The sequence below is a fragment of the Maniola hyperantus genome, chromosome 10 (genome assembly GCF_902806685.2).
Source record: "Maniola hyperantus chromosome 10, iAphHyp1.2, whole genome shotgun sequence".
Lineage (NCBI taxonomy): Eukaryota > Metazoa > Arthropoda > Insecta > Lepidoptera > Nymphalidae > Maniola > Maniola hyperantus.
In genome coordinates, this window is record NC_048545.1 from 2,453,759 (window position 1) to 2,470,420 (window position 16,662).

Genomic DNA, 16,662 nt, shown 5'->3' on the forward strand with positions numbered 1-16,662 from the left:
AGTCTGTAATTGTCATTTTTGGCTGTGAATTTGACTTTTGGTTGATCAAGATTTTTTAATTGTAATTTGCATCGCAAATAAAAATCAATTTTGCGTAGAATCAGTATATTGAAAGTAGAAAAATATCAAAATGCAAGGTCTGAGCTTTCAGAGTTTGAAGAAACACAAGGCCGTAAGTTAACGTTATTATCTTTTATTTATTACTACGTCTTACATAATAATTAACCTAAATCTATCTTGATAATAATTTAATTTTATCATTTTTATCTATTCAGTTTCAAGCGTAGAAATTCATTTCTTTCGTTCCTGTGAATGATGTTCAGATTCCTGTTAATTCATCACCAGATTTTTCTTTGATAGATATAGATAGCGTTTTACCAGTGGTGGTGATTGATATATAATATGCCAGCATAATAATATAATGTTGCGATGTTATATTGTCAGTTTCACCACTCAATACGTTTCTCAAGTTATTTCTCTGTAGTCAATTCTAAGAAAATATCATGTTACCTTGCTAGCTAAATAATTTTCCTTTAATAAGTTAAGTAGTACTTAGTAAATATTTCTGTCATGGTTTACAGCTGATCCCACTATATGTTTGTGTGGGTTTGGGATGCGCAGGGTCAATGCTCTATCTAGTCCGTCTGGCGACACGCTCTCCCGACGTGTCCTGGAACAAGCGCACAAACCCTGAGCCCTGGCAAGAGTATAGAAACAAGCAGTACAAGGTATGTGATATTTTATTTTACAAGTATATACTTACTTCACTGGTATCTTATAATATAAGGTATGATGCAGTCTACATAAGAGGGAAACATGCTAATCTACTAGGAGTAAGTGTATTAGTTTATTATAGACCACTAGCATATTTATAGTTTTTATAAATAGGTCCATATTTAGGCACATCCATTTCTATCTGTAGTTTTGAGTTTATAAAAGATTTGAATATAATCTTGTTCAACATCTAAAATAAATATAAACAATTTAACCATTTAGATAGAGACTACATAGAATGCTGCATTGCAGTGGTATAGTATTGATCTATTAAAACACTTCTATTTCTTTGAGTTTGTAAAGATGTATTTACTGACTTATATACCTAAGTCTAATACTAATTAGACTATCTGATTCTTACTAATTATGTTTGTCAACAGTTCTACTCGCCAAACATTGATTACTCCAAGACAGAGTCGCCTGCGCCCAAGTATGATCAATAATTTCAATAATATGATGTAATACAAGCAGTGTTAGAAACTTATATTTAAATAAATAGTGCTATGTGATAACTTAATTAGCGTTTCATTGAGTGACATCTCCAATCAATACTACCCTTATTATAAACTAGCTGATGCCCGCGACTTCATATGCGTGGATTTAGGTTTCTAAAAATCGCGTGAGAACTCTTTGATTTTCCGGGATAAAAAGTAGCCTATGTCACTTTCCAGGTCTATACCCATGCAAAAAATCGCGTCGATGCGTTGCGATGTGATTGAAAGAAAAACCAACAAACAAACACACTTTCAAATTTATAATAGGGGTAGTGATGTGAAAGTGTATTTGTTTGTCCTTCAATCACGTCGCAAAGGAGCAACGGATCGTCGTAATTTTTGGCATGGGTATAGGTAAAGACCTGGAGAGTGATAGTAGGTTACTCGGAAAAATCTCGTGAGAACTCTTTGATTTTCCAGGATAAAAATCCTGGAAAATCAAAGAGTTCTCACGAGATTTTTAAAAACCTAAATCCACGCGTACGAAGTCGCTGGCATCAGCTACTAAAAGGGGAAAGGGGGAAATGGATACACGAGTGTCGCGGTGCCAACGGCGGCGCTTGTCGACGGCTGCCGTCAACCAAACAAGTCAGCGTCAAAGTGGTATAAATAGATTGAGAAGAGAAGCATAGACTCCGAACTAGAATAAAGGTTGCAATGGTAAATAAATAAAACAATTGAAATGATTTGAAAAATATATATATTATCTACATATTACGTTATTTAAAAATAACACATTTAAAAGTTAAAACAAACATGCTTTGGAGATTAATAGGTATTTTTTCATATAAAATTACTAAATGTAGCGTGGGCTCATAGTACAGCCAGCGTGGTTTCTTAGAACACGCGGGTGCTGGCGGGGGGAAAGGGGTATGCGGCGCTCGCGGCGCGCTCCCCTAAGAAAAGTCAGTCGGGTTCGGTTACTAATGGGATGTACACGTGGTGCCATACTTACGTTAGTTCGCGCGTTTTTCCTGTTTTTAGTTACCGATTTTTAGGTGATTATAATAGTAACTCACATGACTCTTTTTTTTACAACCCAACCCGCCACATAAAGAAATTACTATTTTTGATACAAAAGAATCAAGTTTGTATGAAGCACCTAAAAGCACTTCAGTGGCGTGAATATTAGCCTATTTGAAGCTATTTTTATATTACTCTAGGAGCAGCACTCAGTCGCTAATCGTTACTTGAGATCGAGTTAAAACGAGCCAGATTTATGTGAGAGATATAGCTGTCTCGTTTTAACTAGACTTAAGTAACGATTAAGCGACTCTGAGTGCGGCTGTCAAATCTTCACATTATGTTGGACCAACAAAAGATTTTCAGTTGGTACAGTTCTTGCATTTTACGAGGACGAGTAGCTCATGCTTGTTTAAGTCGTATAGGTATAAAGCACTTCCGAACAGTCAAGCACGTAGATTTCTCTTGCTTGATCAAGCTGCTTGATGCGCCCGTCAAGCAGCAAGCCTTTCGTAAGCTAAGAAGTTACTAAGGTCGTCGTAACTCGTACTTATAGGAAGTTCAGAGGTGGTCAAAGTGATTTGATTGAGTTCAGATCTCAGAAGTGTTGGTTCAACATAATACTTAATATTATAAAGAAATTGAGTTTGTTGCTATTGTTTTTGGATCTGCTTTGTAAAGATTACTTTTAATAAAAACAAGGTACCTATACAAATTCATAGAAACCAGAAAACACTATGCATTTCTCAGTGCTTGTTCAATTATAATAATATAATGATATATAATATGTACCTATAGTTTTTTTTTATTTATTTTTTATTAGAATATCATTTTTAAGCCTAAATTGAGAATGCTTTAACAATCAGTATACTCCGAACATTAACAACATACCCTTTAAATCTAAAGACACCATCCCACAATTAAAATTAAATTTCTAAATAATTGTGAAGTGTAGGTAAAAACACTCATAAAAATTATAAAAATAAAATAAAATAATAAATAAATAATAAAATTATTCACTTGTTTTAATAATAATAATAATAGGCAAGGATCAGACCACCAGTAAATATCGCGATCGGATATTACACGTTTAAACATCAATAAAATTGCATGCAAAATGGTGTGATTACACGAAATTGAATTTTACAGGATAAGCAAATAATTTGAATAAAAGCTGTTGAAACTGAACCTATACTGTACAAGCCGTCAGAAATATCTGCGAACCTGGCTCAGTGACGTCATGCAACGTGCTTGCGTTTGCACCGGTACTGGATAGGCGAAAGCGGGTGAGCTGCGGGGAAGCGCATTCCAGCGAGGTGCGCAAATATTTCCGATGAGTTATAATTGTACCATTTTGATATAAACACGAACTTTGGACTTTTTAGTACAGTTTTAGGCTGTTTTGCTTGGAAATTATAAATTCAAATTTTTATTCAGTGACTCAATAGACTCAATCATAAACTCAATCTTAGCACAATTTTTAGGCATATTGCTTTAAAATGAGTTCAGATATGTATTCAGTGGGTTAAACACGTGCGGATTAGAAAAAAAAGTATTTTGATTTGTTTGTTTGTTCAGTACCTCTATTATTATAGAACGGATCACGAATATAGCGATAAATATCGATTGCTTGAACCTTGCCACATAGCTGACTAAAATCATTAAGTTAGTATATTTTCGATTGTTCACACTACATTAATTTCATTTTTATAAAACTTAAAAAGATTACGGTAAAAGTAATTTGATTATTTGTACATAAAACTAATTTTATTGTAGCCTGTAGCACTTATTTCCACCCTGATTCTTTACAACCCCAGATAATATGATCATCAACAGTGAATTGTTTCAATATCATTGCTATCTGTTACAACGTCGTTCGAACGTCTTTTGACGAGCTTTTCTAAGAGAATCGTTAGTTTTGCTTCTATCAATGTTTGAAACCCAAAAACTGGTCTGGTTACATCTGGCTAGAGGCGGAAACAAACTATCTGATGTGTCCGTAAGCCGCAACTGACAACCGCGACAGATAGGTGTCCATTTGTTCATTCCCTAGCGTTAAGATTGTATGGAAGAGATCGCTATTTAGCGATAAGACCGCTTTTTTGTACCTACTTTTTAAGATTTCTTTTTTGTAACCTGTCATTTGTGTTTCGTGGTGCAATAAAGAATATACATACATAGGTGTGCACAGTCGTTTGGGACGCAGCGGCCATAATTCTAGCGGATGTCCGAGCGTTCAAGGACGGCCCAAGGTTACGTCCGCTACTTCCGTCAACCGCGTCCGATAAATAATTTGTTTCCGCCTTTAAAATGCTGCTTTTGGACAGTAGTTTGAAAAAGTTTTTGAGTAGTGTCGTGTGGTGTGTCTATTGTTGCTGGTAGGGGTTGTAGCCGGCGGGCGGCGGCTGCGGGTAGCCGGCGGGGTGCTGCGGGTACTGGTAGGGCTGGTAGGGCGCGCCCGGCGGCACGCGCGGTGCGTGGTGCGGGTAGGGCAGCGTGGCGTACGGGTTGTACATCGCAGGCATCGGCGCGTACACGGGGTACGGGGCCAGCGGAGGCGCCCCGTACGGTAGCGGCATACCTAGAATAGAATATAATAGATTTTTATTCAAGTAAACTTTTACAAGTGCTTTTGAATCGTCAACTAGTTTAATTTACCACTGGTTCGGAATGCCGTTCCTACCGAGATGAACCAGCAAGAAACTCGGCGGTTGGTCTTTTCAAGAGATCAATTTACAATCTTATTATACCATACTGTACAAGCAATTGCTGGAGCGAGTCAAATCCAAGCTTTCTTATCATTTACATAGTCTTCGACTGTATAATCTGCTAGAGACGTAGGAAACAATTAGCGCGTTTAAATAATAATTATTTTTAAAGTGAACCATGGCCTGGTGGTCAAAGGCGCTCCAGGCGTGATACCTAGGCCACACAGGTTAGAATCCTTCTGGTTCCGCAATTTTTAGGGTTCCGTACCTTATAGGATCACTTCGTTGTCTGTCTGTCGTACCCTATAGTTTTCAATTTTCGAAGTAACATAATTACTATACCACGTGGGGTATCATATGAAAGGACTTTACCTGTACATTTCAAAACAGATTTTTATTTATTTTTATGCATAATAGTTTTTGATTTATAGTGCAAAATGTCGAAAAAATACCCGAGTACCCTCGGTGCGCGAGTCTGACTCGCACTTGGCCGGTTGTTTAGGTAGAGTAGGTAAAACACTATTATCACTTCTGTCTAGAAAAGTTCTGAGTTACTCTCAAGTAGAGTCTGAAAAGTTTTACATCAAAAAGGTAAGTAAGGTCTGATAAAAGGTATGTACCTTGTGGTTGCTGAGGGTAGGGCAGCGCTGCGGCGGCGGCCGGGGACGCGCCAGGCGCGGGTGCGGCGGAGGGCGGGGGTGGCCGGGGGGGTGGGTCCCTCTTAGTAGCCACAACGGGCGGCTGGAACACATTATACATTTTAGTAAAGGGCCAATTGCTTCTCAAATAATCTGTACTAATATTCACATCAAAAATCAGCCCGTGTCGTCGCCGCTACAGCAGCACTTTTTTAATTGGAATAAATTAAAAAAAAAACCTCTAAACATAATTAAAAATCATAACTAAGCACATATTTTAAATTACTGTTTTTTTAATGTTTTAAACAAAATATGTAAAGCACTTTTTTAAAACACCCTGCTCTGGGTGTTATGTTTCCTTAGCATCCATCTAGGGGCCTAGATGGATGCTAAGCTTTTGCTAAGTACAGGCTATTCAAAACCTGTAACTTTGTGCACGAAGTCGCATGGAAAAACTAGAGACAAATATATACCTAAGTTTACGATATATTGTAAATAAACATCTAACGGTCAATGAACGTTGCGTAAGTAGGCCACTCGAAGTCAATGCCGCGTCATAGGCGGGGCATTGACACGAGTTTTGCACGCTATACATTGCGGGTTTGAAAAATACTAAAAACTACAAAATGAGGCAAATGGTTATTGGTATTGGATTGTGTTTAAGGTAGTATAACAATAACACTAAGTTTTTGCCAGCGTTCTGGTTACATCCTGTATAAGTACATACTTCATTAACTGAATCTTGATACTGCGGGGGCGAAGGCGCGGGGCGCTGCACGGAGCGCGAGGCCTCCTGTGTCAGGTCCTTTAACAGTTCTTCCTTTTCCGTCTTGCGCGCGAAGCAGAAGTCCGACACTTTGTTTTGGAACGCTACCAGCAGCTACAAAAAATATAGGTGTGATAAAAAATATAAAACTTATGCTCAAGGCACATCGCGGTAGAATCGTGGCAACGCGAAGCGAATTCGTCGCAACCAGTCCCATTATACTATTTTTGAGACACCATGGATAAGGGTGACGGTATAGTGATGTGCCCTAACTAAATCTAGTCGATGTTTTTTTGTTAACAATGACTATTAAATTTATTTAAGATTCTCACAAAATGGCCGCACCGATTCATCGATACCGATTTATCCATACTAATATTATAAATGCGAAAGTGTGTCTGTCCAACAGTTTAACCAATTTTGATAAAAATTGGTACAGAGTTAGCTTACATCCCGGGGAAGGATATAAGCTACTTTTTATCCCGAAAAATTGGAGTTCCCACGGGTTTTTAAAAAACCTAAATCCACGCCGACGAAGTCGCAGGTATCATCTAGTTATCTATAAAGTGTACGGCTATAATGAATAAATAAAAATAAATAAAGCGCCTCATTTTATGCACTCCATGCTTAAATGACCTTATTTACTACACTTAGGACAATGCCTTCAAGTCTTCAACTATAGCAATATTTTACAATTGTAACACGTTGTATAGCATCGTAAATGGAACAAACTTTGTAGGACATTCTCCTAAGGAAGGACTTCCTGAGGAAGTAAAATCAAGTGTAATTAACAAATCAAATCAAATCAAATATTCTTTATTGCATCTTACCTGTGTCAGATCATTATAAAACTTGACCCCCTCCTTCAAGTTGCTCGTCAAATCTTGGTACGCATCGAACGCCGCGCACAGTTTCCCTAACACCTCGTCCCTGTTACTAGCGCCTCCTCGAGTCTCCATCAACGCCGCATGGTTCCTCTGCAACTCCTCAGCTAAGTTCTCCTGTCTCGCTAAGGACTCCTTAGCCCTGCGTTGTAAGGGCGCCAGGGCTGCGCCTAGGGCCCCTGCGGATATCGCAGGTTCATCCACAGCGCCGTCTGCTGCTAATGCAGAAAGGAATTTCTCCTGCAAATCTATTGTTGCGCTTTTGAGCTCCGATTCGATTGCGTCGCGTTCCGATTTTATTTCTTCAACCTGATGAAAAATAAAATATTAAAAATGTTCATGTTTTGGGCAAATACGAAGCCGTCATCATCATCATCATCAACAAAGCGCTACAGCCTTGGGTGAGCCTTGGCTTGGTCAAGCAAGCTCTGCCATTGGGGCCGATCAGAAGCAGATTCCTTCCAGCTTCGAAGCCCCAAAACCCTCATGTCCTTCTCCACTCCGTCTATCCAACAACCTCTAGGTCTTCCTCCACCTCTAAGCTCCTCTGGTTTGCTGTCCAACAACTTTTTCGTGGACCTTGTGTCATCCTTGCGTTGCACATGTCCTGCCCATTGCATTATTGGCAGCATAATGGTTTTGTCAACATTTGGTTGCGTCTCATTCAACTTACTATAAATATAACAATAATAATCAACCCATAGCCGGCTCACTACTGAGAACGGGTCTCCGTCTCAGAATGAGAAGGGTTTGGCCATAGTCCACCCCGTCTGGCTTATTTAGCCAGATTGGATTGACAGACTTCACACACCTTTGAGAAGATTATGGAGAACCCTCAGGCATGCAGGTTTCCTCACGATGTTTTCTTTCACCGTTTAAGCAAGTGACATTTAATTGATCAAAACGCACATAACTCCCGAAAAGTTGAAATTGAAATTATTTATTTGCAAGATTAGTTAGTGATAGTTAGTAATGCGTTTCCAGGATAGAACCTGCAGCCTCCCGAATATCGCACATGTGTCTTAACCACTAGGCTTATCACAGTTTGTAGTACTATTGCATGTATGACGCATTTACCGTGTTCATAAGTTTGCGCAGCGTGCGCACGGCGTCTCCGTCGCCCCCCGTCGGCGTGGGCGCGTTGGGCACCCCCGCGTCTATTTGGTCGTCGCTGCGACTCAGTAGCTCGATACTCTGTACGATTACAATTTATTTTAATCTACAAAAATACACATTAATCATAATACAAAACATAAACACACACTCAACGTGTTATTAGGGTAAACACTGGTTTACCCTAATCCAAATCAACTCAAAATTGCTCCCACCCGTCCTAAATTATCCCTAATTTTGAGGTATCATGGTATATCAAGTGTCATTTGACACGTCAGTCAAAGTAAAAGTCAATAATAACTACTCCCATTTACAAAACATACACCAAACTGTCAACCTCAGAATCAACCAAACATTGGAATGGAGTTGAAATACGGTATTTGACTATATGCCAATTACTTCTCAGCGGTCCTCGAGGATGAAGATCTCTCTATTGTTACGGTCGAGTCCACATCACTTGCTCCCATACACCGATTCTATTTACCCCCGACCCCCATCTATCCATGCTACTCCCAAGCTATGCAATCAACCACTGACCTCTTTGTGCTGCTTGAACTTCTGCTGCACAATGGCGTCCGCTCTGACTGCGCCGTCGATGATCTGCGAGTACTTGGCCGCGTTGGCGCGTATCGCCTCCGTCAGCTTGTCGGACTCAGTGCGCGTCCACCGCGCGCCGAACTGAGCGCGCAGCGTCGCGTCCGCTTCCGCTTCCTCGCGTAACATACGCTCCGCCTAAAATAAAATATATATTATATATCAGTAATTTTATTTTATTTTATTTTATTTGTTTTTTGCAATCAACAGCGATATATACAATATAATTTTACATAATAACAGACTGAAAATAAGGCCAAATAGGATTACAATTTTTTAATAAGAAAGCTCAGTCACTCAGTGAGCGACGGAGAGAGTAGTTGAAGTTTCTCTAAGTGATGTAATCAGAAGTGAGGAGATCAGTAGGAGAGCCAGAGACCGATATAGCTCAACTGCTTGGAGACGTTGTTCGAAAACCGATTGACGTTGGGATCCGAAAGTGCTAGAATGATGACCTCACTTCACAAAGGCATAAGAGCAATTAAAGAAATTATATAAATATATAAAATAAAGCATTAGGGCCTCTATAGGCCCCGATTCTCTAGTCTCTCTCTAAACTAAATTTAGAGTATCTGCATCCTTTTCTTTTTACTAATGCTAAAAAAGGAACGGAACATGACTTTCACATTTAAAGACTCTAAATTTTAGTGCACAATACAAATTTAAACAGTAGGTTCGCGACTGCGTGCTAAAATCACGGGTTTTACCATCTAAAAATTAAATTTAGAAATGTCAAACTGCTTCTGTCCTTTTCATATTACAATAGTAAGAAGAGGGTGCGAATACTCTAAAATTAGGTTGTGCTTAGAATCGGTGCCAATAGCTCAACGATTAAACTGAAATCCGTATGGTTGCCAAACCCCACCCGTTGCACTATTTGTCGTACCTACTACTAGCACTCCTACTCCTAATTGGAGGGGAAAAGGAAATATTAGTCATCATTGGCTAATATTGACTGGGGGTCTCTGAATGCTGTGCTTTGCGGGGTGAGGTCTTCTAGGAAGACAGACAACATCAAACGAGTCGCAGAGCGCCGCTGAATTCAGTCAGTTATGTATGGAACTCCCTACAAGAGACCGCCCTTCACTTCTTTTCTTGCTATATGTTGGCAGGTTATACTAGCATGTTTCACCTCAGTCAGTATCTCTCTGTTCCGCTGCAAGAGCTCGGGCAGTTCCGCCATGAGCTGCTGCAAGGCGGGCAAGCCACCGGCCTCTCGCACCGCCGCGGCTTTACTGCGGATGGACTCCGGTAGACCAGCACCTCCGGTTCCTTCTGTTTCGATGCACGCTGGCAGGTTGAGTGATGCTAAAATGCTGCAGAGGAAAAAATTGTTGAATTTATAGGTATAAGTGTTGCTGTATCTGGCGACCACAGGTTTTAACAAGGAAATATGAAGTGGAGGCGATCACAATGGATCGGAAACGGTCAAAGTGATACAGGGCACTAAAGAACCTGCGTAGCCCCAAAGAACGCTAAGAAGAAGATATAGTACGCGACAAGTCGAAATGGCAATTGGGAAGGGAACGTCCCGCAGACCCGCATAATCCCCGCGCCAACCCAGTGCGGGCGAGCGCAGATGTCGTGACGTGCGGGGCGTCTCCCCGCCTCAATTCCCGATTGCCATCTCGATGTGTCGCGGACTTTAGGTATAAAGTGCGATGGAAGTGTAACATGAGTGTAAGCCAATCTTAAGTCAGCAGCCTCAACATGAAAGTAATGCTAATGCCATCGCTACAATTGGGTATTTGACTACATCAAAAATAAATTATTTCTCAGTGATTATTAAATTGAGCTATGGAGAGGGCTATGTTAGGAGTTTCCTTGAGGGTCAAGATCCGAAATGAGGAGATCCGCAGGAGAACCAAGGTCACTGACATAGCCCAAACTATTAGCAAGCTGAAGTGGCAGTGGGCAGGTCATGCCTGTCGTAGAGGCGATGGCCGTTGGAGCCGGAAAGTCCTTGAGTGGAGACCGCGTTTAAGCAAGCGTAGTGTGGGACGCCCTCCAGCACGATGGACCGACGATATAAAGAGGCTGGCGGGAAGTGGCTGGATGAGGAAGGCTGAGGACCCGGTGTGGTGGCGCTCTTTAGGAAAGGCCTATGTCCAACAGTGGACGTCCACAGGCTGATGATGATGATGATGATGATGATTATTAAATAGAGGGTCTTCCAAAATACGTAAAATCCACGTCGTTTGTTAGTTTTAAGTGTAATAACCATTTTAAATTTTCGATTAAACTAAAAAAGTACGTCATCATGACGTGACGTCACATTCCAGTATTTCATAGAATATCGCTTACTAAGTGCGCGTTTTGACGTTTGATAAAAAGTTACTGATTTGACTAGTTGTCAAGTACCGTATTGCAGTAAACGCAGCAGTGATTGGGTTTGAGTAGTAAACTGTAACAAAGCACTTTTCTTCAGGAGCTATTTTATTAAAGACCTACAATGTTCATGGTCTCAGTACACTGAGCCACCTGGCTTGCACGGCTTAATGCACCCCTATTGGCATCAGCTTGTATCTTACCTATTGAGCAATTGTGTGGCTTCTCTCAACTTGTTGACCTCAGCGTTGACAATCTCAGCGCGCCGAGCCGAGCTGGCTTGCATGGCTTGATGCACCGCCATTGGCACCAGCTTTTCAAACAGGTCTGTACAAAAAGAGTATACATCAAATCAGTGATTTTACGGCTTTGATTTAAATTTAGTTGGACTTCTAAGCTGGTCAGTAAATTTTTCGATTTTTTTGTACTACAAGAGTAAAAAATTTAAAGTAAGTATATTGTAAAAATAAACCAGGACAAAATTTGTATAGCGACCAATAGGGCTTACGCAGTATACAAAATCTGATACAAAAAAATGACAGCAGCCAGTTGTCTTGCGGTCTTAGCACTGAGCTTGTATAAGGGAGCTCCTACTCAATATGGAGTGTGCAAGAACATATTATACCGATAATTTTACTGAGTCTCAGAAAATAAGATCTAACATTTACCCTGAGTTTTGGCCGACCAGCGTTCCTGAGGAGGTAAAGCTTGAGCGACGTGTGCTCGTGAAACTGGTTCCAGAGACCTCGCGTCCGGGATCCGCTCGTGGTATATAAAGTCGTTGTCGCGGATGGCAGCCGCCAGTTGCCTTGCGGCCTTTGCACTGAGCTCATACACTGGGGAGCCTTCTCGCATGTTCTTCAATAGCTCTGTGGCGACTTGAAGACGCGCGATCTCTTCGCCGACGGCTTTGTTCGCGCGGCAAACTTGCGCTTGGAAATATTGGGTAAGACCGCGGAAAGTTGCTTGCTTTGCTTGTATCTGGATTGAAAAAATGTTAACATTTTAATTTAAAATGTAGTTATTTCATGTAGGACAAACTCGTGTCTGTGACTGTACGCAGTTTGGGGAAAGCAGATTCTACTGTTTTAATTTAAATCATGGAATCTTATGTACCTAGTATTAGCATTTTCTTCCAAAGTTTGTAAAAATACAGAGGTAAGGTTTTACAGCTTAGTTTACCCTTGGTACACTGTAAATAACTACATTTTAATTTTGTAAAGTTGCTAAGTGATATAAATTGAATGCAAACTCAATATCAAAATCTGTATTTTTATTCATGTCTAAAAACAAAACTTTTTACATAATTTGTCACAATCATCTAAAATCTACCATTTCATAAAAAGGTACTCTCAGTTAGAGAATAAGTTCTTCTCGGTAGGAACAGCATTTCGATCCAGTGGTAAATTAAACTAGTTGATGATTCAAAAGCATTTCTGATTAGTTTACTTAAATAAAAATATATTCTATTCTATACAAATATATATAGAACCTTTTTCTTTGAACAAGGAAAAGAAAACTAGAGCCACAGCCGTAGCCCCATGTCGACACACATCATATAAGAGTATACTCACGGCAGGTATCCACTCCCTGTCCCAGAGGTTCCGCAGCCCGTCCTTCTGCAGCGAGCGCATGGCGTCCATGAACAACTCTTCACATTGCGAGCACACTTTCGCCACCATGCTGTCTTTCATTTCATCTGAATGTAAAAACAGAATTTATTGGAATAGAATATACTAGACTAGATGATGCCCGCGCCTTCGTCCGCGTGGATTTAGGTTTTTTTAAATCCCGTGGGAACTCTTTAATTTTCCGGGATAAAAAGTAGCCTATGTCGTTCCCCGGGATGCAAGCTATATCTGTACCAAATTTCGTCAAAATCGGTTGAACGGTTGGGCCGTGAAAGGCTAGCAGACAGACAGACAGACAGGCACACTTTTATAATATCAGTATGAATAATGCAAGCGACTTCGTTCGTTTAATTATACTAGATATTAGATGATACCCGCGATTTCGCGTGGAATTAGGTTTTCTGAAAATCTCCTGAGAACTTTGTTTTCAGGCATAAAAAGTCTGGGTCATTCTCCAGATTTTTAACTACATCCATGCGAAAAATCACATAAATCCGTTGATCTGTGGCTGCGTGATTGACAAAGGCGTGAAAATGGCATGGTATCCTATCCAGCAGGAATCGTCTGTTTTCCCGGGATAAAAAGTAGCCTATGGCTTTAACTATAGCCATGCAAAAAATCACGTCAATCCGTTGCTCTACTGCGACGTGATTGAAGGACAAACAAATAAACTGAACTTAAAATAATAGTGTAGTCTTAGACATGTTAACCTGGATTTAGATGTGAAAAATGTTATACTATAGTTTTCCCGGCCACCTTCAAGTGAATAGGAAGTCCACGTACGAGAGAGTCGCGGCGGTAGTCTCGCCGTGTCACCAGGCACCAAATTAGATACAACTACAGGGCGATACTATCGCCGACGAGAGTAGGTCGGACTCATTGCGTTTTCCTCGCCCGTGGAGATGGCCCGTCTGATCTAATCTATAAATTAAAAAAACTAAGTACTATACCTCGGATACACTTGTATGCGATGACCTCCTGAGCCTGCGCTAGCATCAGCTGAGACAGAGCGTTGAGGGTGTCGGGGTTGAGGTCGGGCGTGGTCTCCTGGTGCACCGCCATCATTATGTTGCCCTTCATGTAGTTGAATATACCCGCCGCTTGCTATAGACAACAGAAAAAAATAGTATAATAATAGTAAGTCCTGGAAATTGCTATTGCACTGGAACCATGTCTCATTAACATCGAAATGACGTCATTTTGACGTCATTACCAATAAGTTCCCAAAGGATTTTTCGGAGGAAGTCGCAGGCATCATCTAGTTCTGTCATCAGTCATTTATAGCACCAGTAATATTATTGTCTGTTGTGTTATCTGTAAAGTGTACAATTTAGAGAAACAGGCTGATTCACTCCTACACATATTCAATCAAGACCATTCTAATTTTGAATCATGATCTCAGTTTGAGCAAACCCCAGCTACTACAGTTACAACAAGGCACAGTGCAACAAGGCACGTGGCGCGGGGCGAAAATCGGAACTGACGTTGCTGTCAAGTGTACCCTTTGTTCTTGCTCGAATATTATAAGCTTTTGTTCTCCAACAGCGCCCCCTGTCAATGTCATTCAAGTACCAAGAGAGCCTTGTCGCACTGTAAACAACATTGTTGTGAACTTATATATAAAATATCTGCCTATGTCTTAATGCCTTTATTTTACAGAACAAGATAAAGTTGAAACTAAAACCCTTAATAAATGCTAAAATATTATAGTAAAATTGGGTTTCTGTCACTTAGTATATGTTAATAGTATACTATATTTATATTTAGTTAGTTAGTAATATAAGATGATGATGCCCGCGACTTCGTCCGCGTAAAATTTCTGGTTTCTCATGAGATCTGAAATTTTTCCGCTGCAAAAGGCCTTACTCACTCTACTCTACTCACTCAATCTCATCTTAAGGCACAGAACCCAGAATATCTAAATGGCAATTTTCATATCTCTAACTTCAAAAACATACGATTTTCATATAACTTTTCAGCCCCCATTTCACCCCCTTAGGGGGAGAATTTAGTTACAGCCTTTCTTATCTGATATCTACCCCCTAGAAAGAACCTACGTTTCAAATTTCAAGCAAAAATAACAATAGTTAAAACTTCTCTATAAAACTTCCCCCCCCTATTTTACCACCCTTAAGGGGGGAATTTCCCAAATTGAGTTATACAGATTTTTATTATTTAAAGCTAATAACCTAACTGTCGATTTTCATGTCTGTAACTTCAAAAACATAGGACTTTCATATAACCTTCGACCCCCTTTCACACCTTTAGGGGGGAATTTTTCAAAACCGTTTCTTAGCTGACACCTACGTCCTAGAAAGAATAGAATAGAATAGAATGTTTTTTTTATTCATGTTAACTTTTTACAAGTGCTTATGAATAGTCAGGTAGTTTTTATTTACCACTTTTAATTTACCACAAAAGAACCTACCTTCCAAATTTCAAGTTTGTAGGCTTTATAGTTCCTGAGATTTCGTGATTAGTCAGTCAGTCAGTGAGTGAGTGGTATTTCGCTTTTATATATTTATATTTAAGAACTCAGTATTTTTTCCTCTTTCTCTCTGTACCATCTCTCATCTCATCTCTGTACCAAATTTCATCAAAATCGGTTGAATGGATGAGCCGTGAAAAGCTAGCAGAACACACTTTCGCATTTATAATATTAGTATGAAAGTATGGATTTTAATTTTATTACTTATTACAATAAGTTAAGGATCATCTATTCATATAGTGAACAGTTTCTTACCTGAAACAGTTTAGCTGCAAGTTTAAGGGAGTCTTCCGTATCGAGAGGCTGCTGGGCGGCGATGGCACTCTGCATAGCTGCCATGTTGAATAGGATGCACATCCGTTCAAACGACAGAGAGCTGATAGCTGCATAACATTTAATATTGTAATAAAAATTCCTGTTGACAAACCATCAGAACTACCCTGAGATACAGGTTGATCGCTTGCCCTAGCCAGCGAAAGCCAGCCGGCTAGAAGACCAACACCGGGGTAACTTGAATCTGATGTTAAAGTGAATGTTTGTACTTTTATAATAGGAAATTTCTACAAAAAAAAATACTTACTAAGACTCATCCGGCCTCCAAATAGGGACCCTTTGTCAAAAGCATCCTTCCATTTGAAAGGGATCTGGACCTCTTGTGGAGGTATCTTGCTTTCCAATGATGCCAGCTGATCATAGTAGCTATAAAACAAATTCCTTGTCAGACTATAGAATTAAATTGAACCTTGGCTGTGAATTTAAGTTAAAAACAGTTTCGATTTGTATCAGTCTTAAGGCCTTGACTTTGTCATTCGACTATTTATTTCTATTTTTTATTGTATTTCAATGGTCAGATGAGAAGATGGTTCTTTCTTTGTTGTCTTACTAGGATTTACATTTATACAAGAGATGGTTGGTCAATTTAGTTGTTTCTAATGTAATATTTTTTATGAGCAATGAATCAATGATTAGTGAATGACTCATGCGTTAATACCTGTAAAGAACATCTAGTGACGACTTCTCGAACACTTTCCAAATAGCGGTAGTGCGAAGCCGGCTGAGCTCGTTGATGGGATCTGTGAAGTCTTCATTGAGATCCCCTGTGTTGTACGTTGAGTGGATCAAGTTCTTCAGAGGTTTGACGATATCAACGTCGGAGGATTTTTTAAACGGCACAAATAACAATTCAGCCATTTCTGCGAATGATTTGTTTGTGAAACGAAATGTCAATATCAATTTGAAACTTTTGACTTCTTTTTGACATTTATTGACAATCAAAAATGC

General features: G+C 39.8%; 2 protein-coding genes and 1 long non-coding RNA gene across 3 annotated transcripts; 1 reads left to right on the forward strand and 2 right to left on the reverse strand.

Moving 5' to 3' along the window:
* The first annotated feature begins 9 nt into the window (after positions 1 to 9).
* On the forward strand, positions 10 to 1,291 carry ND-MLRQ (NADH dehydrogenase (ubiquinone) MLRQ subunit). Its single transcript, XM_034972463.2, has 3 exons — positions 10 to 172; positions 582 to 728; positions 1,155 to 1,291. Exons 1-3 carry the CDS (start codon positions 131 to 133, stop codon positions 1,215 to 1,217), a joined length of 252 nt encoding a protein of 83 aa, XP_034828354.1. The 5' UTR covers positions 10 to 130; the 3' UTR covers positions 1,218 to 1,291.
* A 660-nt stretch (positions 1,292 to 1,951) lies between these two features.
* Positions 1,952 to 2,797, reverse strand: LOC138402890 (uncharacterized). The gene is made up of 2 exons (XR_011237223.1): positions 2,320 to 2,797; positions 1,952 to 2,064 (listed from the first exon to the last, which is right to left on the reverse strand). It is a non-coding gene; the product is annotated as an uncharacterized lncRNA (long non-coding RNA).
* Positions 2,798 to 3,187: 390 nt separating this feature from the next.
* On the reverse strand, positions 3,188 to 16,608 carry ALiX (programmed cell death 6-interacting protein-like protein AliX). Its single transcript, XM_034972464.2, has 14 exons — positions 16,373 to 16,608; positions 15,962 to 16,080; positions 15,637 to 15,764; positions 13,844 to 13,997; positions 12,837 to 12,961; positions 11,931 to 12,243; positions 11,466 to 11,589; positions 10,067 to 10,250; positions 8,878 to 9,072; positions 8,305 to 8,421; positions 7,174 to 7,536; positions 6,305 to 6,457; positions 5,560 to 5,680; positions 3,188 to 4,812 (listed from the first exon to the last, which is right to left on the reverse strand). Exons 1-14 carry the CDS (start codon positions 16,570 to 16,572, stop codon positions 4,598 to 4,600), a joined length of 2,511 nt encoding a protein of 836 aa, XP_034828355.1. The 5' UTR covers positions 16,573 to 16,608; the 3' UTR covers positions 3,188 to 4,597.
* Between the last annotated feature and the right edge of the window lie 54 nt (positions 16,609 to 16,662).

What these genes read in the sequence shown, in the direction of transcription:
- ND-MLRQ (XM_034972463.2), top strand. Translation starts at nt 131, where the DNA reads ATGCAAGGTCTGAGCTTTCAGAGTTTGAAGAAACACAAGGCC. An exon ending in GTTTGAAGAAACACAAGGCC is followed by an intron (nt 173 to 581) that starts GTAAGTTAACGT and finishes CATGGTTTACAG; the next exon opens with CTGATCCCACTATATGTTTG. An exon ending in ATAGAAACAAGCAGTACAAG is followed by an intron (nt 729 to 1,154) that starts GTATGTGATATT and finishes GTTTGTCAACAG; the next exon opens with TTCTACTCGCCAAACATTGA.
- ALiX (XM_034972464.2), bottom strand. Translation starts at nt 16,572, where the DNA reads ATGGCTGAATTGTTATTTGTGCCGTTTAAAAAATCCTCCGACGTTGAT. An exon ending in TTGCAGCTAAACTGTTTCAG is followed by an intron (nt 13,998 to 15,636) that starts GTAAGAAACTGT and finishes TGTTGTCTATAG; the next exon opens with CAAGCGGCGGGTATATTCAA. An exon ending in GCCACACAATTGCTCAATAG is followed by an intron (nt 10,251 to 11,465) that starts GTAAGATACAAG and finishes TTTCCTCTGCAG; the next exon opens with CATTTTAGCATCACTCAACC.